Below are 23,819 nucleotides of genomic sequence, written 5' to 3' on the forward strand. Positions count from 1 at the left end.
GAGAAAAGCTCTGAACTCGCCTCGCTCGACGCCACCGTCGTCTCCACGAGCGTCGGGTCGCAGCAGCAGGCCTTCAACGAGCCTGGGCCGTGCCCCAGTTCTCACCGCAACAAAGCCCCACTCGCTTCCCGCTTCGGCTCAGCCTTCACCGCGGCTCTCCCGGCCGCAGCGCCGTATGCAGCCGGACCTTTATGGAGTCAAAATAGGGCCATATAGATCTGCAAAATAAAACAATGTTTTGCAAACAAAAAATAGAGTATTGAGAAAAAAAATGCTTTTTTGCAAGTTAAAAAAAAATTGCAAAAGAAAAGTTAACCACTGAGAGAAAAAATAAAGTTTAGCAAAGTAAAACTTCAGCAGCATTGACTTTGCAACACATATTTCCCTTTGCGCCGCTCCTTTAAATCCGCGTTTCAGTCATCCGTGGCTCTGCGGCGCAAGCTTTCCTTTGCGCTTCTTTTTTCTTTGCGCCTCGCTTTGTGTCCCTGATTTGACGTGGGGGAGGGGTCAAGAGGTTGGGGTGTGTACAAGGGACGAAGGCGCGTCCTTCTCGTTACGTCATCAGCGCGAGCCCCAGACCGAGTGAGTGGATCGATCGAAATGGCGGAGCAGAGACATGCGGGTGATGGATCACAGGTATGTATTATTGATCGCTTTCTTCAAGTTCGCTAGATAGACCGATAACTATATGTAACTATGTGTATCAACGCGTTTGCTCAAGTTAAGTAAGTTAGAGATCAATTAATGCGGTTAATGTGGCGATTAGCTAATCGCCGACGCAACGTTAAGTGTGTCGGCGGCTGTACATTTCTCTCAATATGCACACCTTTCACGTTGTTTTATAATTAATAAATAATAATTATTATTCTCCACGTCCTAGTTGTATTATGGACTATAAACGATGCCAAATGTGTCTCTCAAAATATACTGTAAATTGAAAACAAATAATACAAAACAAATCCCTTGTATGTGCAAACATAATTTGAAATAAACCTCTTTCTGATTCCGAACAAGTTGATTTATATACAGTAGGTCACATCCATATAGACTATGTTTAAAAGCTGTGATGTTAATATGATACATTGTTAATGCACTTATTCTAGATCAGTTGTGTGAAACTCAATTCCTGGAGGGCCACAGCTCTGCACAGTTTAGCTCAAACCAGCTCCAACCCACACCTGTTTGGAGGTTTCTAGAAATCCTGAAGATCTTGATTAGCTGAATCAGATGTGTTTGATTAGGGTTTGAGCTAAACTGTGCAGAGCCGCGGCCCTCCAGGAACTGAGTTTAAAACCCCTGATCCTGATAATCCTATATGATGTTGTCATGACATATTTAACAGAGAGAATATTCAGATGTCTGTACAGCTGCACAGAATTTAATAGGTCTTCTGACCCAAAGCCTTGGTCAGATTCAGTCAGCTCGGGGTCAGCAGCAGCAGCCACAACAACGACAGCAGCCTCCTGCTATTTCTCAGCCTCGAATAGAGCAGGATATGGCCAGATATTGCCGCATCCACATCTAATTATCTTAACAATTGTCTTTTGAATGTTTAATATTATAATTAACATTGTTTTATTATTTGTAGATCTTTTCCTGGGATGTTTAAAAAAGCAAAGAAGAAAACTCCAAATCCACAAATACATGTGAAAGCCACACCTTGGAAACCATTTGCTGTTTCCATATATTTAATGAGCAGCAACACTGACACCTCACCCACACCTTCTGAAGAGCTTGAACTACTCCAGGCCGGACTAGGAAAACGGGTGATTACAATTTCATCCAATGTGAACCATTCGGATGTAAGTTCATTTTATAGTACAATCTAATTTGTTAGTTTGTGCCATCTGATTTTAGAGCAGGATTATTTCTTTATCACCCTGCGAATAATATATAATTAACTGCTTCAAAGTAATATTCCACTTTCAAAACATGCTGAGATGAATGAACATAATTTGCTTAAACATAGTAAAATGTGAATTAGTATGTATAAAAATGACAAACAAATGCATGTAAAATTTTCAATGTGATAAAGATTTAGTTTTTACTTTGTATGGTTGTTTGAGAACCCTTGTTCTGTTTCATGTTTATTTCAGTTATGCAAGCTCCTTGAAGCTGAATTTCCAAAGATGAAGTCACTTACTGGAGGGTGGTTACTTTATAAGGCACCAGGTATGCTGTACTGTCAACCAGAACAGACACAAACATGAATATCTGAGTAGAGTATACTGTAGTGTAAGTAATTTCCATAGGTCGTTATTAATTGAACATTTCCCCTGGCATTCTAACCTTAAATCCCAGGCTACATCCTTTTTTAATAATAGTACACAGGGAAGTGTTAATAGAATATGGGAAGCACTGTTTTTTGCACTGTGTTGTAAGTTTTTTTTTTTTTTTTTTTTTTTTTTTTTTTTTTTTTTTTTATAAAAGCACTTCGTTTTTAGCTACAGTATAAAGCCCAATTATATAGTAAAGACCTTTTATTGCTGGATTTGTTAATGTGTTTTTAAATTGTCAGGTGGGAATGGAAGAAGAAAGCTTACTGTTGTCCCTCCAGACTCAGAGGGTTATACAGGCAGCCTTCTCAAAATGGCTACCACCGCTGGAAGAACAGCACTGTATATGGTCCCTCTTCAAGATGAGTTATGTCTTGATCCAATGCCATTCTCAGCAGAAGAGTTTGCAAAGATGCCAAAGGTTGTGTCGTACTTGTAAAACCACAATGCCACTACCAGTTTTGTACTTGCATGTTAAATCTTGTGGTGGCTGCACACAGTCAGCTAATGATGAGGTATGTTGTTTACACAATGACATTTTTTAGTAGAATTTATTATAACATTTTTCAGTTAAGTTTTCTTTTAGGCAGAATATATATCTCGTTTTGTCATTTCAGACTACTGATGATGATGATGATGTAAAAGTAGTTGGTGAGATTACCAGAGCAGTTACCCCTACAGCCCCAGCTTCTACACCTACACCCACCACTTCAATACAAACTTGTTCTCCTACACCCACCACAAGTTTTGAGGTGAGCTAAATGAAAATGCTGTTTTTAATATATTCAAAATATTTGAGAATACATTTGCTTTTAATTTAAGTGCATAAGGACCGGTGCAGTTAGTAAAATGGTAATGTATGGTATTTTCTTTTGTAGTGCCTTATTGTCAAGCACTTTTGATTAATTGATTGTAATTATACTGTCTCTCATTGGTACATAAAGACCATTTTGCAAGAGGTAAATAACACTGGTTGAGAATGCCCTATTTTTATAGTTTTCAAACTATACACAAATGTTAGAAGTCAATACAAAAAACATTCTGATTCAGTTCTAAATGTTTAGTAAATTGTAAAGTTAAAAAAAACTGAAACAGCGAGTGCTTGTTTAGATCTTGCAAAATACTTGGTGACCAAAGTATTTAAAGTGACAAATTAAACAAATAACTTGATTGGAGTTTGGAAATAACCAATTGTGTTTTAATTGGGATTTTATTGTATAATACTTAATCAGTTGTCCTTTTGCCATTATAGGATGAGGGACAGTGTCCCATTTGTTTAGACACATTTTCACAGACAGAGTTGCCCATGCATGCAAGTGTTTGTGGAGATAGGTAATTTTTAATGATTTGAAAAGTTATTTCATTTACAGACATTTAATAATGTTATGTATTAAAAACATGTTTTAAGTGTTATAACGTGTTGTAAATGTTATAAGAAGTCAATCTAACCATTGGGTATATACTCAGTATATTACAGACACTGGATTATGAGAGTAGTCCTCCGTGTGGCACACCAGTACAGCAAAACCAAGGCCCAGACATGAAATGGTACAGTTTATTTATTACATTTTAACAACCCTGAGACATCAGAATTCTTTAATCTTTTTTTCCTGTTTTTATAGTCCAGATGATGTATTGCGTTTGTTGGCAAGAAGGGTAGATGACAGCAAGGATTTCAAGATCTGTGTTTCTCGAACTGACTTCTATCAAAGAGCTATGGTGCATGTATAATAAATCATTTTTAAGGATTAAAAATATCAAAAAAATCTTGGGCATTACTTATATTCCTTCATACATTTTCAAAGAATTTAAATAGAATTAGAAAACACAAACTCACAAATAATGACTTCACATAATGTAATATTTTCACAGAAAGGGTCACATACACTTTTATCAGTAGCATTACATCAATGGCTTGACACACATGACATCCCTTATCAGCTTATGGTTTGTGTCTACGTGAACATGAAGAGGGCCCTTGATGGAATAAGTCCTTCTGACTACACATCTCAATTGTGTAATTCTTGCAAGTATTCCAGCAGAGTCCACTCGATGCATGGAATCCCAAACTCTTGTCCATTGCACACGATGACCCAAGGCTTGTAAGTGTCCCTTCATCATTCTATGGCCTAGGTGTGGACTTTTAGCTTTGATTGATCTCACTAGGTTGTCAAGTAATTCATCTGTGATTTTACTGTAGGTGTCCTTTAGAGAAATGCCATACTCAGTGAGGCGACGTTTGATTGTCCTTGTTGACACACCAAGAAGCTTGGCAATACATGGAACAGATAGCTGCATATTAACTACTGAAGATGTTCTCTGGAAATAATAAACTTTGGGGGCCCCTTACCTCCAAATTCCACTTCAAGGGCAGTAACAGGTTCATTGTTATTGTCAATATGCCTATCCACTGTGTTTTTCAAGGTTGACAGTTCGCCAAGGAGTTCCTCTGGGACTGAAATTTGATCATAGACTGATGAAATGAAGAGAAGCTCATGACCGCATAAAAACTGCAAATAATCTAAATCTAGGGGTAGGCGACTCATTGTATCCTGCAGTTTGGATAGCAGTCTTTCCATGATCATCCTTCCCAGCTGGTGACTTGTGGCATCATTAGGTCCATGGACCTAAAGATAAGAATTTATTTGATTAAATGTATAAAAAGTTATTTACAAAATGATATGCGAGTCAGCTAAAGTTAAAACACCCTTAGGAGTTTGGCTGGTGTGTGTGTGTTGAGTTCTGTGCATCTGTGTGTGTTTTGTGCACGATTGTTTCTTATTTGAGTGTTTTCACGATTCTGATCAGTAGGAAATGCTGCTCTATGTAAAAGCAGTTCGAGTTTGGGTCACTTATAACGTGCATTTGAAAAAGCAACACCAGTCGAACATCATCATCATTATTATTAATATACTTTATTAAAATACCTGAGAAGGTTTTAGGAATATTGATAAAATGATGTCCATATGCATTTCCTATAACTAGTTATGTGTGTTATTGTCTTCCTCTACTGTGCATATTTTGAGTTTTCGCACGAGAGCGACCTCTAGCTTTCGGGTGCAACAGTATTTTACCTATTTCACCCACAAGCTGTTCATAAATCATGTACAATATAATGTCTGTTAATCGTGACAGCCTTATTTGTGCTGACGCCTAGGTAAAGGTTGCAATTACTCTTAACGTCTCAGGTCAAAGAACATACGGGTCACATGACAACAGAACATGGCGGATGCAGTAACGTATGTCTGAATACTATTTCCACCACACATACTATATTGTGCCTTTTTTTGCGGATTACATTTAAAGATTTCAGATGCAAAAAGCCTCTACAGGCCCATCTCCATCAAAAAATGAGATTATGATGTTCAGTGAAAGCTCTCCACACATAATAGCCTGTGTTACTCAAATAATTTTACTTCAAAACCCCGCTAAATACCACCCTCTGGCCGGTCTGAAGTATCTGTTATTAATAATATAGGAGTCTAATAATAATAAGAAAGCAATCAATAATACATACCTGTGATCCATCACCCGCATGTCTCTGCTCCGCCATTTCGATCGATCCACTCACTCGGTCTGGGGCTCGCGCTGATGACGTAACGAGAAGGACGCGCCTTCGTCCCTTGTACACACCCCAACCTCTTGACCCCTCCCCCACGTCAAATCAGGGACACAAAGCGAGGCGCAAAGAAAAAAGAAGCGCAAAGGAAAGCTTGCGCCGCAGAGCCACGGATGACTGAAACGCGGATTTAAAGGAGCGGCGCAAAGGGAAATATGTGTTGCAAAGTCAATGCTGCTGAAGTTTTACTTTGCTAAACTTTATTTTTTCTCTCAGTGGTTAACTTTTCTTTTGCTATTTTTTTTTTTACTTGCAAAAAAGCATTTTTTTTCTCAATACTCTATTTTTTTTTGCAAAACTTTTTTTTTTTTTGCAAAACATATTTTTTGTTTGCAAAACATTGTTTTATTTTGCAGATCTATATGGCCCTATTTTGACTCCATAGACCTTTAGCTTCTGCTTCCAGCATGCGCGAGGCAGCTCCCGCTAGCGGCGCAACCACCAGTGTTGCCAAATAATTTTCAGGTAAAATCGCTAAAGGCAAGTAATTTGTTGATCAAGTGTTAAAAGACGCCGCGATATCATGTTAATGTCACTGTGACACCCTAAAGTATGTGCACATTTTGGGTATCGTGATTTCATAAGAAAAGGTTTATTTTCCATATACTGTGTCGTATCTTACATATATTCTATGTCAAATATATTGGGAAGCTGAAAACCGCTGTCTATTGTTGAGTGAGATCGGGACTTTTATTTTGAAAATGAGGACTCGTATAGGGCAGTAGCGTTGTGCTTGCGCCGGCGCTCTCACAATTTCTGGAGATGATGTGCGACACAGACGCACTTGCCTTGGTCTCCTCAATTTCTCCTGTTTCTACAGGACTTTCTGATCTGTCAACACGGCCTTCTGTGTGGGGTGCGTAACATAACCATGACACAAGTGCTCAGGATACAGACTGGAATTACTCAAACTTTCCTTATTTTTCACCAGCTTTTTTAACCTATAATTAATTTACACATTGCATTTCAATAAATGGACATAAGATGGATAAGATTAATTTGTTTTATGGTTAAAACCAACAGTGGAAAAGAGAGAATTTCTCACAGTGGACCAACAGTAAATGATTAACAATCATAGGTACAAACCAAAAAATTAAGGCAACAAACACAACTGCATCTTAATTCATACGTGAAGCGTGTACTGCTAGGCACCTCTCCCAAAGAGTAAGTTACCAGCCGATATGCCACCTGGCTGGCTAGCGTTTTCACATATAACCGCTATTTAAAAAAAAAAAAAAAAAAAACTCTGCTTTACCAAATAATTTTTAAACCACATTTGTCGCTTGGTAAACAAGTTACTAGGCTAGTGAAACAAAGGGCTAAATCGGCAACACTGCAGGCTACCTGGACATTCCAGCATGTCCAGCTAAAAGTCTCAAACCACTTTCGTGGCTACACCTGCAGAAGCCCTATCCATATTTCCCCACTGCCGCTGCAGTGACTGCTCCCGCAGGAGCCTTTTCTATTTTTCTCCACTGCCGCAGCAGTGACTGCTCCCGCAGGAGCCCTATCTGTATTTCCCCACTGCCGCTGCAGTGACTGCTCCCGCAGGAGCCCTATCTGTATTTCCCCACTGCCGCTGCAGTGACTGCTCCCGCAGGAGCCCTATCTGTATTTCCCCACTGCCGCTGCAGTGACTGCTCCCGCAGGAGCCTTTTCTATTTTTCCCCACTGCCGCTGCAGTGACTGCTCCCGCAGGAGCCCTATCTGTATTTCCCCACTGCCGCTGCAGTGACTGCTCCCGCAGGAGCCTTTTCTATTTTTCCCCACTGCCGCTGCAGTGACTGCTCCCGCAGGAGCCCTATCTGTATTTGCCCACTGCCGCTGCAGCGACTGCTCCCGCAGGAGCCTTTTCTATTTTTTCCCCACTCCCGCTGCAGTGACTGCTCCCGCAGGAGCCCTATCTGTATTTCTCCACTGCCGCTGCAGCGACTGCTGCCGCGGGAGCCTTTTCTATATTTGTCCACTGCCGCTGCAGTGACCGCTCCCGCAGGAGCCTTCTCTATAGAAACTAATAACCCCCTTTATTTTGTTTTTCAGTGGCCTCCAGCTCACGAAGCAGACACTAGCGTGAGGCTACCTCCGCTAGCAGAGCAGGCTTCTCAAATTATTCAGGACTCTCTTCCCGTGGCTTATAGCTATGGCCGGTGAAGCAAGCACAAATATGACGCGTGAGGCTGCCTCTAATGGAAATTTGGGCCCCCGCTTCTCTTCCTCTCAGCTCTTTTATTTCATTTAAAGTCACAAGATCCTCTTTTACAGCAACATCACTGCCCGTCCCACCAAATGCTGTTACCTCGGAGCCACCGCTAGTGGCTTACAACATCCGAGTACGGATCCAGGCAGGTGCGGCCATAGACCCCTCATCCAAGGCCATAACTAACAAGCAATTCGGTAACCGATGCATTGCAGGCCACAATAGGCCATAATCGTTTTGAATAAAGTATCAAAAGTAAGTAACTTATGGTTCCGTTGAACCAACTTAATACAATATCATCAAACATGCATACGCATTTCATCAAAGCCTACAGAGGACTCAAATAGCCCGACAATCGTCTAATTGTCACTGTGTGATCTAATCCCCATTCGGCTAAATAACTCTTAATTCAAATGTCCACTTAATCTTTAATATTGGCCATTTCCTTACGACAGAAATGCTGTAACAACCATAAGTCATTGAACGTGGACATCAAAAGTCGCCTTTTGTTTTCTTCTAAGTTTTTCATTACGTTCAGCTGTTTCACCGTTATAATCTGTTCAGTTTTTCCTCTATAGGCGGAGCAATTAAACAAGGGAAATTTCCGGGGTAAGAAATGCATTCTAATCGATCTATCAGCTCTGCATAACTCCCCGTTTCAAGCATAAACGCCTCGATTTCCTCTCGACGATTCTCTCGAAAATAGTAGGACATTGAACAGGCAATCCATTTGATAAATCATGGGTCAGTGCCTGGCTGTCAAAAGTTGACATCACCTCCGCTTCCAAAGCCATGCCTATCCATCCAAGGCATTTATTTGGGCTACGCTAGCACAGGAAGTCCTATTTTGTCGTATGCTTAACTTCGAACGCAAGTAGCACCAAGATTTGACGTCATCAGAAGTAGCTTATTGGATTGTCTACATTTGCGCAAGTAATCCTCATAGCGTCTCCCCTCTTAGTCGACTCAAATTATCCTGAGTATCGAACTCTCCGTCAGATGCTCCAAGAGCGCTCCCGTTGGAGCATATACGTTTCTGTCAACTACCGGCAAGGCTCACCTCCAACGCTTTGATTATTGAATTCCTATCAAATGCCGGCGAGAGCCTCCCGGCCGAGCGCTTAGCCGTCCAATGCTGCGAGTATTGATCTCCCATCGAACGTGGCCAGAACCTTCCGAATATGTTTGTCTTTTAACAACCGGCGACGCCTACCCGCTCGTGCCATGAGTAATGAACTCCCGTCAAACGCTACAACCGCCTCTCGGTCAAGCAACCCGCGCCCTTTAGTCGGTCTACCGGCGAGGCTCAACCATCCGACGCAGTGAGTATTGATCTCCCGTCGGATGCCGTAAAAACCTCCCGGCCAGACAACCCTAACCTTTTCCATCCCACAGTCGGCGAGGCTTACCCGTCCGACGCCGCGAGTCTTGCTCTCCAGTCGGACATCAGCGAGAGCCTCCCGACCACACAACTTTACCCTTCCGTCCTACGTTTTGGCGAGGCTTGCCCATCCAACGCCGCGAGTATTGATCTCCCGTCAAATGCCGGCGAGAGCCTCCCGGTCGAGCAACCTTGCTTCTCCGGCCGACTACCAGCTAATCTTATCCATCCGATGCCGCGAGTATTGAACTCCCGTCGAATGCATCAAGAACGTTCCGAAGATGGTTTTCTTTCAACTAACGGTGAGGCTTACCTATCCGACGCCATGAGTATTGACCTCCTGTCGGATGCTAGCTCGAGCCTCCCGGTCGAGCAAACCCGTCCGGCGCCGCGAGTATCGAACCCCCATCAAACGCTTCAACAGCCGTCCAGCCAAGCAGTCTTGGCTTTTCAGTCAGCCTACGAGCGAGGCTTAACCATCCGATGCAGCGAGTATTGATCTCCCATCGGATGCCGCGAGAGCCTCCCGATCACATAAACTTTGCCCTTTGCTCGGCAACGTATTCCCGACCGACGCCGTGAGTCTTGATCTCCCGTCAAATACGACAAGAGCTTTCAGAATAAGTTTCTCTTTCAATACCGGTGACGTTTTGCCTACTTGCGCCGTGAGTATCGAACCACCGTCAAAACGCTAAAGCAGCTTTCCGGCCAAGCAATCTTGGCTTTCAGTCTGCCACCGGCGAGGCCTAACCATCCGATGCAGTGAGTATTGATCTCCCATCGGATGCCGCGAGAGCCTTCCGGTCAGACAACCCTAACTTTTTCCATTTTTACGTTCGGCGAGACTTACCCGTCCGACGCAGCGAGCATTGACCTCCAATCGGACGTCGGCGAGAGCCTCCCGATCACATAACTTTGCCCTCCCGACCTTCGCTCGGCAAATCTTTCCCAACTGACACAGCGAGTCTTGATCTCCCGTCAGACGCCGGCGAGAGCCTCCCGGCCAGACAACCTTACCTTTTCAAGTCCCACGCTCGGCGAAGCTTTCCCGTCCGACACAGCGAGTCTTGATCTCCCGTCGGACGACGCCGAGAGCTTCCCAGCTAGACTAAACTACTCTATCCTTTGACGGTCGGCGAGACTTACCCGTCCGACACAACGAGTCTTAATCTCCCGTCGGATGTCGGCAAGAGTCTCCCGACCACATAACTCTGCCCTCCCGTCCTTCGCGCGGCGACGCATTTCCGACCGACGCCGCGTGTCTCGATCTCCCGTCAAACGCAACAAGAGCCTTCAGAATAAGTTTCTCTTTCAACTACTGGTGACGTTTGCCTTTCGTGCCGCGAGTATCGAACCACGTCAAACGCTAAAACAGCCTCCGGCCAGGCAATCTTGGCTTTCAGTCTGCCACCGGCGAGGCTTAACCATTCCGATGCAGCGAGTATTGATCTCCCATCGGTTGACGTAGAGCCTCCCGGCCAGACAACCTTACATTTTCCATACTATGGCCGGCGAGGCTTACCCGTCCGACACAGCGAGTCTTGATCTCCCGTCGGACGTCAGTAAGAGCCTCCCGACCACTCATCTTTACCTTTCTGTCTTACCTGTCCGATGCGTGAGTCTTGATCTCCCGTCAGACGCCGGCGAGAGCCTCCCGGCCAGACAACCTTACCTTTTCAAGTCCCACGCTCGGCGAAGCTTTCCCGTCCGACACAGCGAGTCTTGATCTCCCGTCGGACGACGGCGAGAGCTTCCCAGCTAGACTAAACTACTCTATCTTTTGACGGTCGGCGAGACTTACCCGTCCGACACAACGAGTCTTGATCTCCCGTCGGATGTCGGCAAGAGTCTCCCGACCACATAACTCTGCCCTCCCGTCCTTCGCGCGGTGACGCATTTCCGACCGACGCCGCGTGTCTCGATCTCCCGTCAAACGCAACAAGAGCCTTCAGAATACGTTTCTCTTTCAACTACTGGTGTCGACGGCGAGAGCTTCCCAGCTAGACTAAACTACTCTATCCTTTGACGGTCGGCGAGACTTACCCGTTCGACACAGCGAGTCTTGATCTCCCGTTGGACGTCGGCGAGAGTCTCCCGGCCGCCCTACTTAACCTTCCGTCCGACGGTCAGCGAGGCCCAGCCGTTTGATGCCAAGGGTCTCGTCCCGGCTGGGCTCCTATACTCGACGCCCGCAAGCGAGGCTCATCCATCCGATGCCGTGAGTTTTGATCTCCCGTCGGATGTCGTGAGAGCGTCCTTGCCGGGCGTCCCAAACCCTTTTTATCTTGTCAGGCCGATAGGACCCACTCGTCCGACATCCGGAGTCTTGATCTCCAGTCGGAGGCTTCATGGGTTCTCTCGGTCAGCTACCTGCCCTCCGTCCTCTGATTAGCGGGGGCTAACGGCCAGCAGGGCCCGCACGCCGACTCTGTGAGCTGCTCCACTCAAGGCAACGCGGGCCCCACCGGTCAGGGCCACAATGACGCTGCTCCTCCTCCTCCATCGGCCAGTAGGGCTCACCCGTTCCAACCCAGTGAGCACACTGTCGAGCACCCGACCGAGCACCAACCACGCAATCCACCAGCGGCCGGTCGAGCCTACCCATCCTATGCCAAACGGCTCCCACGGAGCACGCAAATCTGGCCTATCATACAAGCGATTCTCAAAACTATCTCCCGCCAGACCTCAGTGCGTATTTGGGGGGTTCTTAGTCTGGCGGCTGTCTATTACAATTGCTTTTTGGGGGGTACTCTGGGTTCGGGCCATTCCTGAGCCCGGAGCCCTTCCCCAGGACAGCACGCCAACTACGCATTACTATACACGCCAAATACGCATTACCTTACTCGTGCTAAATATATGTAAGTGTGAACTCGTGAAATGATGTTTTATTAACAAGGTTCGGGAGGAGCACGTCAGATACTTAGCCTAATTAACACAGGAGGTTCCCACTCCAGTTAATCAATGTCCGGCTATAAATACAGCTGACATACCTCTGTTCACTCGACGGATAATCAGCATCCCTCCTCCACCCCTTCTCCACTCAAAGAAGGTATCACTAGAGTTCTCATCACACTATGGGGGGGGGGGGTACTCTGGGTTCGGGCCATTCCTGAGCCCGGAGCCCTTCCCCAGGACAGCACGCCAACTACGCATTACTATACACGCCAAATACGCATTACCTTACTCGTGCTAAATATATGTAAGTGTGAACACGTGAAAACAATTTATGTGCTTAGTAATCTTACGAATATATACGGATAATTTGCAATATGTTATAATCATTACGTTATTTGACTAGATGAGCTATTCCCCCCCAAAACAGAAATTGAGTGTCTCGAACGGTGTCGTCTGAGCCGCCCTAATTTAGCGATTTATATTAGGCTATAGTAAAAATGATGAATTAATTACTAAAATGACTATTCAAGACCGTAATAGCTAAAAACATGCTGTTACCTAGAATTATCTGTCTTGAACGGTTTTGACGGTCTACAGTGTAAGCGCTATGACTAAGCCACCTTCTGTGAACGAGCTGAAGGAATTAAACAGCTGGTAGCGCATCCAGGGGAGTTATACTGAGCAGAGCGCGAGCAAAGTAATGATCAAATGCGTTTATTAGTGAAACAAATCAGAGACTTGAGCTCATGGCTTTCTGGGCGTCAAGAATAGCCCGAACGTCAGGACGGAGGTATCGTTCGTAAGCAGCAGAAGACCACCGCCCCATAGCTTTAAGGGTTAAAACCGGAGCAGATGCTGCCGCTGTTGTTGCTGCGCCGATGCGCAGAGAATGAGCAGTATAGCGGTCCGGGGGCAGTCCACAGAAATGGCAAAGGAGGCGTAGGTGACAGGAAAACCAGGTTCTGGACATTGTCTGCCTGCGTGACGATCAGCACTGGGGCGGTACCTCAAATAGGACAACATGGAAATCAGAGGACAAAACGCAGTGTTAGACTCAGAGATGTACACGATTATGCCTTTAGAATTTTTATCAGTTTTGGAATGTTTTAAAAATAATGTGAAATGGTGATCATGAATTGAGACATCAGAAATTGTTAGATTGAGATTTGGGTCAAATGAACAAGTGCGTGAAGAAATTTCACCACCCCTTAGAAAACCAAAAAAGGCTGTCAGAATGACTGTTTCTAATAACTGATCGGTGTACTGCCCAAAACACCCATCCCATAATTTTGATATGATTTGTTTAACCAAAGGTAGAGTAAAAGGAAGACGTTTATCATTGCCTAGAGGAGATTGTCTTTTGATCCCGTTCAGCAAAAGGCGAATGGAAGGATTTCCCAAAATACTGGAAGCAGATGGATCCAGGCAGCGCATATGGAATTGAATGCCAGCGACCGTACTTTTGATTGAAGAAGGCTGCAGTTTTCGATCCTCGAAGCAGTGGACTATAAACGCACTAATATATGATATATTGACAGGCAGAGCAGCTACAGATAAAGCACAAAAACTGATGAAATAAGACCATGCAGAGTCATTCGATTTTAATGTAGAACTAGCCAAACCCCCCCGCATGTACTGCGCAGCAGAATGCATATAGGATCGAAGAGGGTTATTTAATCTAGAATGGTTTGGCTGAAAGGCGGGCATTCCAGGCTTGATTGTGCTGCAGCTGGACACAGGAGATGAAATTTCTGAAAATTGAAGCGAGACAAAGAATCGGCCACTTGGTTATTCAAACCGGGAATATGTTCTGCACGAAAATGATAGTTCCCCATAACTGACAGCCATGTAAGACGTCTCATGAATCTGTTGATAAACGGAATGGATGAACGCCTCTTATTAATTATATTAACCGCCGTTTCGTTGTCGCAGAAAAACATGATTTGTTTCCTAGCCCAGTGTTTACCCCACAGAATGCATGCAACTACGATCGGATACAATTCTAATAGGGCTGTCGAGGAATCACCGGCAGGTAAGGAACGCAATTCTTCCGGCCAGGCGGATGCAAACCATTCGTTTTTGAAAATTCCCCCGAACCCTATGGAAGGTGCAGCATCAGTATACAGATTAAGAGCTAAAGATGATTCCATGAAATCATTAAGAAAAAAGGAAATACCATTCCATTTATCTAGAAGCAGAGACCAAAATGTTAGCTCAGATCTACATCCTGCGTCTAAAGTAACTATATCACTGAGAGCTTTTGCAGATTTAGAAAGGTGAAGAAGCCTGGAAATAAAAGATCTGCCTTGAGGAATTACTCTCATCGCGAAATTAAGGTGCCCCAAAAGAGAGAGCAAGTCCCTTTTTGAAAAAGATTTTGAATTTTTGGCGACTTTTAACTTGTCTTATTCGAGCTAATTTCTCGAGGGGGAGTGAAGCTTGCATGCTATTTGAATCGAGAGAAATGCCTAAGAATTCGATGACTTTGACTGGACCCACGGTCTTTTCCTCCGAGAGAGGAACGCCTAATTCAGAAAAAGTGCGTTTGAGAGTCGAGATAGAGAAGTCTGATTTTTCGGAAGGTAAATCTACCAGGAGAAAATCAACTAAAAGATGAAGGACGAAGGATAATTTCTCGTTATTAAGAAGAATCCAGCACAAAGCCTCAGACAAGGTATCGAATATTTTTGGACTGCTACGACAGCCAACAGTGAGTCTAACCGCAAAATACAATTTTTTCCTCCACTGAACGCCGAACAAGTGCCACTGTGAGGGATGCAATGGCATAACTTTAAAAGCATCGGAAATGTCTGCCTTTGCAAGGCAAGCTCCGCGTCCTGCCTTTTTTATGAAATTGATGGCATCATCGACAGTGTTGTAAAACAGAGAAAATGGGGCTAAAGGAATAAGGCTATTGATGCTGTCAGCCAAACCATTGTGGGGAGCAGAAAGGTAGATAATTAAACGTTTTTTACCCGAATATTTTCGAGTGGCTACCCCTATAGGACTTACCCTAAAAATCGGGAAAGGAGAATTATCAAATGGGCCTATCATGAATCCTTTCTTAACCTCTTTCTCGAGCAAGGTATCCACAGTTTCTGGCTCCTGAGACGCGGACAATAGGTTATGGCAATGAAAAGACACAGCAGGAAAATGCAGCCGGCCAGCAAAAAACCCCTGAACAAGACCAGTCAGTAAATAATCCACGAAACAGCGGTCAGGATGCTTTCTCAACGCCTGTCCCAGCTTGGGGACGTTAATGGGAGTTGATGGTTTTATTTCGCTCCATTTTTATGAAGCGGGTTCTCCTCGGGCACACAGACTTTGGGTGGGCGTTCCCACAGTAGCTACAAACATGAAAATATTTGCAATTATGCATCCTACAAATATTCTCATTGAAATTAAAGCAAATAGGAGTACCAAAGTTATTCACCTGGGGGCCAGATTTATGGCTCGGGCCGGGATGAGACATGGAAGAAATAGGCTTAGATTTAGAGCATAAATTAGTAGAATGCGAGAGAGAGCCGCAAACGGAGCAGGACAGGATTTGGTGACCTGTGAAGTGTCTATTTATGAGCGCGAGATCGACCACGGACCAGTCTAGTCTCTGATTAAAGCGTTGAATGAACATAGTTGCCTTTGCAGAAAAAGACTTGTGATACTCGTAGAACAGAACCCCACCGTAAGAGAGAGCGAGATCAGAAATTATGGCCAGATAGGTATCTAGTTCGGCTCTGCGCGCTGGTTGGACCTCACAAATTACATCCCTATAAACTCCAAATGCGGTACAGAACTCGGGAAAAGTTAGAATTTTTGAAAGTCTAGGGTCCCCATCTTTTAGCTCGACCTGTACGTCACCACAGTCTACTATACGCCGTTCACATAGCTCGGAGCCCAGCAAGAGTTTAACGAGGTTAATGTCATTACCTGCCAATATCTGACCCCTCAGCTGATGGGAAAAAGGCGAGCCAGTGGAAAGAGGTACGGCTGTTGCTAGGGTCCTTTTAGGTACAAATTCCGTGGTGACGTCATCAACTTGAGGCTGGCGCGGATCGGAGACAGCAGCGGTGGTTGAAGCCGGGGTGGATGTCGATTGAGCAGAGACGGGGGTCGAGGAAGGTCTAGAAGGGGAGCCGTCTTCCAGTGTTGATATCCTAGCGGACATGTCGAGGAGAGAAGATTGAATATCAGAAAGTGCCATAAGCACTGGATCATCTGCTGAAAAAGCACTTGGACCCGGACGAACAGAGCAGCTGGCCCGTTTTTGCGCTGGGGCTTCGCTGGCCGTCTCGGGATTTTTGCGCTTCGAGGTGTGCTTTTTTCCGGAGAGGAGGCACCGGCGGAGATTCAACTGGGATAATTAGAGAATCGCAGAGGAGGACAAGTAGGTCCTCGTGAGAGGCGCCACGCGGAGGCTGAATGTCATTTGTAAATAGGGTTTCCAGTATTTTTGCCACGGGCCAATCGCCGATGCATGGTTGGGACGAGGATTTATTCGCCAACCGCCGAGAACTCCTACGAACGGTAGCGTTAACTTCCGGGCAGGCATCCTGCCCCTGGTCCGGTTGGAGTGGTGATGGCCGGGTTTCCTCAGAAGAGTCTTGCCATTCTTCCTCGACAGCGGCGGAAGTCATAGACAATAGGGTGAGTAGAATCAGTACTTTTACGGTTAACAACATGAGTGATTTTACCAGCGTACAGATCAGCAGTAGCGAGAAGCAAGCATGTATGAGCAAAATTAATGTGCTTTAAATAGGGCGCCTTGTTTGAGCTTGGCCATTGAGCAGCGAGGGGAGTTACCCAGCTAATGCAGCTCAGCTGGAGCAGATCAGCTGACGGGACAGTGTTGAAGCAATAGCATTAGCAGCGTCTTGACTACCTGGCCTGCCAGAACTGACGCTGACGCTCGATTTGAATCGGGTAGGATCTTTCTTTTTTTACTGAGTTCATGTCTCAGGGAAGAAGGATGTGGTAACCAGCAAATGTTTAGCTTAAAGTTTACTGAAATAAACAACAGAGTGAAAGTAACAAAAACAGGGTCATGAAACCCCAGAACACGTTTTGAGATATGTACAGACTGCATTTCAGTGAAAACTCTAATAGCACTAATAAATGTTATCAACATGTCCCAGGCCTTTTCCTCTCTCATCTTCCACTGTTGTCACTCCTTCTTCACTGCCTACCCTTGGCCCGCTAGCGAGGCACCCTGTAATCTGTAATCTTATTTTGTGTCTGCTTCCTCTTCCATCCAACCATCCCTGCCATAGAAAAATTGACTATTAATGGCTTGAGACAAGCTCTCATAGACAACTTTCAATTTGTCTATTCAATTTGTAGATTTAATAAAACAAAATTATATAACTTAAGCTTCTCTCTCTACTGACCTTTCTCCTTCAGCCTTCATCTCATCCACTCGAGCGACCAATACCTGATGGGCCCCGAGCTTCTCCACCCTCCTCCTGTGCAGTCCTGGGTCCTCCTTCCGCAAAAGTGTGTGGCGCAGTTGTCGCTCATCAGCATTTGCTCCAACAACCTTGCTCTGCTCCCATGGCTCTTGGCTCTGGCTTACTCCTCACCACAATATACAATTATTTAAGTATTTTGAGATCATACAGAGACCCATGTGATCATGCCATCCATAGTGTTTCATGGGATTGAGCAGAGAATTTTTTTTTTCTTTTTTTTTTTTTTACAGCGTCATGGGTAACGGTTTTTCATTGCAAACTTTGATTCTAAACATGATTATTTTAATACAATCTATTAACAACCTCTGAACTCACAAAAGGTCTGTCTGTCAGTCCTGTCTTCCTGTGTCTTGTGTTCCCCTTCCTCTTGTGCCCATATTTGGTTTATTTGTATCCAGACGTGTTTTATTAATTATCTAGTTTTCCCCAGTGTTTATAAGTCCTCTGCTTCCCTGCCTCTGGGTCTGGTCTTAATCGTCATTCATTGTTTGTGTGATTCCTGTGCTCCATGCTTCCTTGTATCTATGTTTCTTGGTATGTTAATTGTTCTCCTCGTCTCTTGCGTTCTCCTTGCTCCCAGCAACATGTGACAGAAGACCGGACCAAACAGCAGTAAGCAGTCCCTACTTCCCGTTTTGTTTTCATTTTGTTTTTTGTTTTCCCTTTTTTCTCCAGCGGCATGGAAGCTGCCACACGTTTCGCTGCCTTAGCCCGTCTGGATCTCCCCTTTTATGAATACGCCGGGAAGTTCTGCAAGCTCACCGCGGCAACGGCGTGGGATGACGCCACCCTCAATCATCTGTTCTGGCTCGGGGCCAATTACCATCGCCCTGTGGACCTCCCAGACTCCACTGTACTGAGTTGGAGAGAAGGGATCTTCCTAGTGGGAAGTGTCCAGTCCGAGCCAGAACCAGCCCGCCGTCGACCACGGCTCTCCCTCACCAACCGCCGTTGGCAGCTCCCTCGTGCCCACCGTCCGCAGGGAGATTAATGCCGCAATCCGCAGCTCTCTCAAGCTCGCCGTCCACGGGGAAAGTAATAGCGCCGTCCGCGGCCAATGCAAGTCCGCCGCCCGTGGCCAACGCAAGCACGCCGCCAGCCAACGCAAGTCCGCCGCCCTTGGCCAACGCAAGCCCGTCGCCGTCTGCAGCTCTCCAGGGCCTGTTCCTCCAGGGCCAGTTCCTCCAGTGCTCGCCTCTCCAGGGCCCGTTCCTCTAGAGTCTGCGCTTCCAGAGCGCCCCCCAGTGTCCATGCTTCCAGAGCGCGCTTCCAGAGTTTTTTTTGTGGGGGGGGGGCTATAGAGCCATATAAAGCTATATAGCTCCCTTATCTGCCATGGCTCCCCGAATCCGCCATGGCCGCCCAAGGTCCCTGATCCGCCATGGCCTGCCGAATCCCCTGACCCGCCATGGGTCCCGGAACGTGCGCCGCCCTGGAGGCCGTCTGTCATCATGTGTCCTGGTCCCTGGAGGCCTCCAGAGCGCCCACCCCCCTAAAGTAAATGTCAGTCCTGTCTTCCTGTGTCTTGTGTTTCCCTTCCTCTCGTGCCCATATTTGGTTTTTCCTGTCCTCATTATTAGTTTATTTGTATCCTACTCTGTGTGTGTGTGTCTGTCGATCTGTATTGTGAGTCTTATTTAGTGTTGTTTGTCCCTCACAATCACTTGAAATAAGCTCCACAATGTGTGCAAGCACTTGGGCGAGAGCAGATCGCATTACGGGCTGTATGTTCCTCCCTGCAAACGTTATATCACTGCTGGGGATACACACAGTCCGTGTGTGGTCTGCTTGAGAGCAGAGCACGCAGAGTCAGCTCTCGAGGGAGTGGCTGGTCTCAGACGATCTTGGAGGTGAAGATGTTGGATGTGGAGGTCCTGGGCTGGTGTGGTTACACTAGGTCTGCGGTTGTGAGGACGGTTGGATGTAATGCCAAATTCTCTTAAACGCCTTTGGAGATGGCTTATGGTACAGAAATGAACATTCAATTAATGGGCAACAGCTCTGGTGGACATTCCTGCAGTCGGCATGCCAATTGCACTCTCCTTCAAAACTTGCGACATCTGTGGTATTGTGCTGTGTGACAAAACTGTACATTTTAGAGTGGCCTTTTATCGTGGCCAGCCTAAGGCACACCTGTGCAATAATCATGGTGTCTAATCAGCATCCTGATATGCCACACCTGTGAGGTGGATGGATTATCTCGGCAAAGGAGAAGTGCTCACTAACACAGATTAAGACAGATTTGTGAACAATATTTGAGGGAAATAGGCCTTTTGTGTACATAGAAAAAGTCTTAGATCTTTGAGTTCAGCTCATGAAAAATGGGGGTAGAAACAAAAGTGTTGCGTTTATAATTTTGTTCAGTGTATTTAACTTTTTAATATCACCTTTAAATATTAATTTTAATATGTAACAATTATAAATTATTTTGCATATTCAAAAATACACAAAAGTACAGTTGCAGTAGGCCTATAGCAAGATGATATCGTGGGGAATTATACAAATATGCAAGAAAAAAAAATGCCATACAGCAGGCAAGCGAACAATCTCTTTAATATTTGTGCACTGTACTTCCTGATAATCTTGTAAAAACTTGGTTTAAAATATCAAATACCGTATCAACAGAAAATGAAGATATTGCATAACTTGTCTTTGATATGGAAGTGGAAAAATGTAAATAATGATTTATGCATTTGAATTATCAACAATTATTTGATTAAATAAATCTAAATAAACTTATTTATGTTTGTTGAGCCTTTTTTTTATTAGACTCTCTCTGGACATAAGGTTGAATGATTACACTCTGTTTGTGTGTGTGTGTCACAGTTCATAGAATCACTGTCTCATCCTTGCTTGTCTGTTGTGGTGTGTGGCGTGAGTGGGTGTGTCCTAGCTCGTGATCACGGGCTGATCTGTCACAGCTGTGGATCATTACTCGGTCTATTTAAGATCTACTCACGCTCCTCTCATTGTCAGATCCTCAGAGTTTCTCTGTGTTCCTGTTTCTGCATCCCGATCTGTCTTCTGATCTCTGCCCTGTCTTCGGAGGATTCCTCGGCTGGTTGTGACTGCCCATTGCGCCCCTGCGTCCGATTCCATCCTCGCTGTGCACGAGCTCCACCATTCTAGTGACTTTGTTTGTTCTCTCAATAAACTGTTGTTTATCCGCAATTGAATCCTTCTCTTGATTATTCATGACAGTGTGAGGATGTGTTTCAAGGTTGTTTCAAGTCACACGACATGCACTGCCGCTCGGTGGCTAATTGTGTCTCCTGAGGAATAATTAGGTGACAAAAGTGTGTAGTGGCCCAACTGAACACACATACACGCACCAGAAACTGTACGCTGTGTTCAGCATGCTTCACAATGCATGATCATTTGTTTTGAAGGGAAATTTGAAATAAAAAATGAAAGAATTGCTGCAATCCTGTACAAACAGGAAATAAAGTCAACAGAGAATTGTGCTGATTATTACATTAATAAAAAATTATGTGCTATAGATATAAACGTGACTGACTGAAAATGCTTGAAAATGTGGAGTACATTTAAAGGTTTTACAATAAATAAACAAACAAACAAAAAAAACACTAATCCAATAGTATCAGAGAGTACAACTGAAGAACTAGAAATGTATTTAAAAAAATTTATAAATAAAATAAAAAATTGAAAAAAGACAAATGTTATGAATGTAGTAGTTATTATATATAGTAGTAAATAATTATTACTCACTCAGATGTATTAAATCATTTTGTAAAGAGAAAACAAAATAGTAAAAAGGTACTTCAGTTATAAACCCTCTATGATTTAAAGTTAATAATTAGGCCAATATACGCATATGACAAATGACCACAGTGTAGAGCAACATTCACTGCTGGGACAGAGAGATGCTTGAGCAAATAATAAATGTTTCGTTAAATTAAATATTAATCTGTCCTCAGGATGCCACTTGGTCAGAGACATATAAAAGTAACAAAATGCTGAACTCATCTACATCCCTATTTTTGACAGCACTGATTCACTCCTGCATATGTGCTCTGCAGGGGAATACACTATCTGGAAATGCGACTGGCAGCAGAATTGACAGTAGGTCTACTGTACAAGCAATGATGAATGCAATGAGTGTGTGTGTGTTCAACTGTCCCCACAAGGATAGTTAAACCTGATAAGCCTGCAGTCCCCACAAGGAGAAAAAAATAAATAAAAATAAAAATAAATATATATATATCTTCAATAGTTTCAGAAAAAATATTGCAGGAATCTCATTTTTCATGGTATCTTCTTCAAATATGAACTCATGAGACATGTGGCTTTCAATCCATTACTTTTCTGGATTGCTCCAGGACTTATTTAATGTATTTGTATATGAAATAAAAAAAACATTCAGTGTGGAAAAATATTTTTCAAGGCACGTCAGTGTCTATAACTTTTTATCTTTTTGAACATTATCAACTCTAGATGATAGATAGTAAAGCCTAGAGTGTCTTCTTTCCAAAGATACCTAATTTATTTGTGTACCACACTTTGTCAGGAACTGTTACCATTTTAATTTAGGTAGGTTATTTTCACCTGCGAGGCCCACAATGGGGGGGCGAAGGTTAACAGGTTAAAAGAATTTCAGATGGACAGATTTTTACATTTGTTATTAAATGAGGCATTTAATTTTTGTGTGAACTATGCCTTTAAATGTTGCCCTGTGCCCTTGTTTACATTTGTTTATGATAGAATATTATAGTACAAAAATATAGATATTTCGATAAAAATAGATACTGAAATATCTGAATGGTACCAATACTAATTTCCAGAAGTATCGATACACCGATACTAGCCGAGCTGTCACTTTCACTTCTCTCCAAAGGCGTGTTGACAAACACCACACGTGACCGCAGTGCCGGTCTCGTCTCATTTGCTCTGGTTAAATAGCAAAAGTGAAGTGAATAGAAAGATGGCGAGTGCAGCGTCCCCGGGTCCGGCTTTGGTTGATAAAGAACATAGCAGGAGTGTTATCTGGAAATATTTTGGATATGAAGCAAATGAACATGGAAAGCCAAAGGACACAAGCAAGCCAATATGCAAGAGTTGCTACAGAGCAGTGTAACATCTGCTTATGATCCTTGATGGTCATTGGGACTTCATGTTTTAAGAGACCCTTTTAGCCTTTTGACATTTGCATATAATTCACAGCCTGGCCCCACATTCTACCTTTATATGGGTGCTAAATTGCCAATGGTTGCCCCCCACTGTGAAAAAAACGCTAGAAAGACTACTATCTGTTCTCTCCATCGAACTTCAAACACATTCCAGAGAACTAAATGACCCTCGGTACCAGGCCTGGCTGCCTAGTGGACTACCCCCCCTCACGATTACAAGATGCATAACACGCACATAGAGACATTGTCTTTATTTAGACCATAATTAATCAGTTACAAATGTATCTGGTATATGCATGTGTTGTTTGTATGTTTCCTTATTATATTAGCCTTGTTACCACTCGTTATTTGTATTAGTAAGCTGTAAACACTAATTTTCAAGTGTATGAATGGGTCTCCGGTTTAATATATGTTAGATGTCTCTTTCTTGATATCAAAATGATCTGCTCTTTATTTCTCAAACACTAATGTATACTATGTGAACGTGAAATACATCATATGATTTTTACTGTACTGTGGGAAGAATTACACCGATTGAGCAGAACAGTCATAAAACATGCAAATGAGGTGTCAAGTGGAACAAAGAAACACTTTCCCGCTGAAACTATGTGCCTTGTTATTGGTCAAACTAACCAAAATGGGTGTTACAGGGAAACCAGATAAAACTTCTCCTACACCCAATAGGCGAGTTCTTCTCTTTACCTTCGGTGCCCTGGAGACACACATCACCGTGGAAACCTCACGACTCCTTTTGGGGGAAGAGTCTGAGCTTCTAGCAGTTTTGAGTTCAGTAACTTTGGCCATTTAATTTCGGACCAATTCATCAAGAATCTACGCAT

At 44.0% G+C, this 23,819-nt stretch overlaps 1 protein-coding gene across 2 annotated transcripts in view; it reads left to right on the plus strand.

The window, feature by feature from the left end:
• The first annotated feature begins 568 nt into the window (after nt 1-568).
• The window catches only part of LOC306861483 (uncharacterized protein), an 814,549-nt gene continuing 791,298 nt past the window's right edge, over nt 569-23,819 (plus strand). Inside the window, exons 1-8 of one of the 2 annotated variants that reach the window (XM_079403752.1) lie at nt 569-636; nt 1,589-1,802; nt 2,097-2,172; nt 2,519-2,791; nt 2,894-3,028; nt 3,529-3,608; nt 3,744-3,824; nt 3,899-4,026. In XM_079403752.1, coding sequence (XP_079259878.1) covers nt 2,525-2,791; nt 2,894-3,028; nt 3,529-3,608; nt 3,744-3,824; nt 3,899-4,007 — 672 coding nt within the window. In that variant the 5' untranslated portion in view covers nt 569-636; nt 1,589-1,802; nt 2,097-2,172; nt 2,519-2,524 and the 3' untranslated portion in view covers nt 4,008-4,026. Of the gene's footprint in view, nt 637-1,588; nt 1,803-2,096; nt 2,173-2,518; nt 2,792-2,893; nt 3,098-3,528; nt 3,609-3,743; nt 3,825-3,898; nt 4,027-23,819 lie in introns of those variants that run through there. The other variant, XM_079403751.1, reaches the window with a different exon arrangement.

Source organism: Barbus barbus (genome assembly GCF_936440315.1).
Source record: "Barbus barbus genome assembly, chromosome: 42".
NCBI lineage: Eukaryota > Metazoa > Chordata > Actinopteri > Cypriniformes > Cyprinidae > Barbus > Barbus barbus.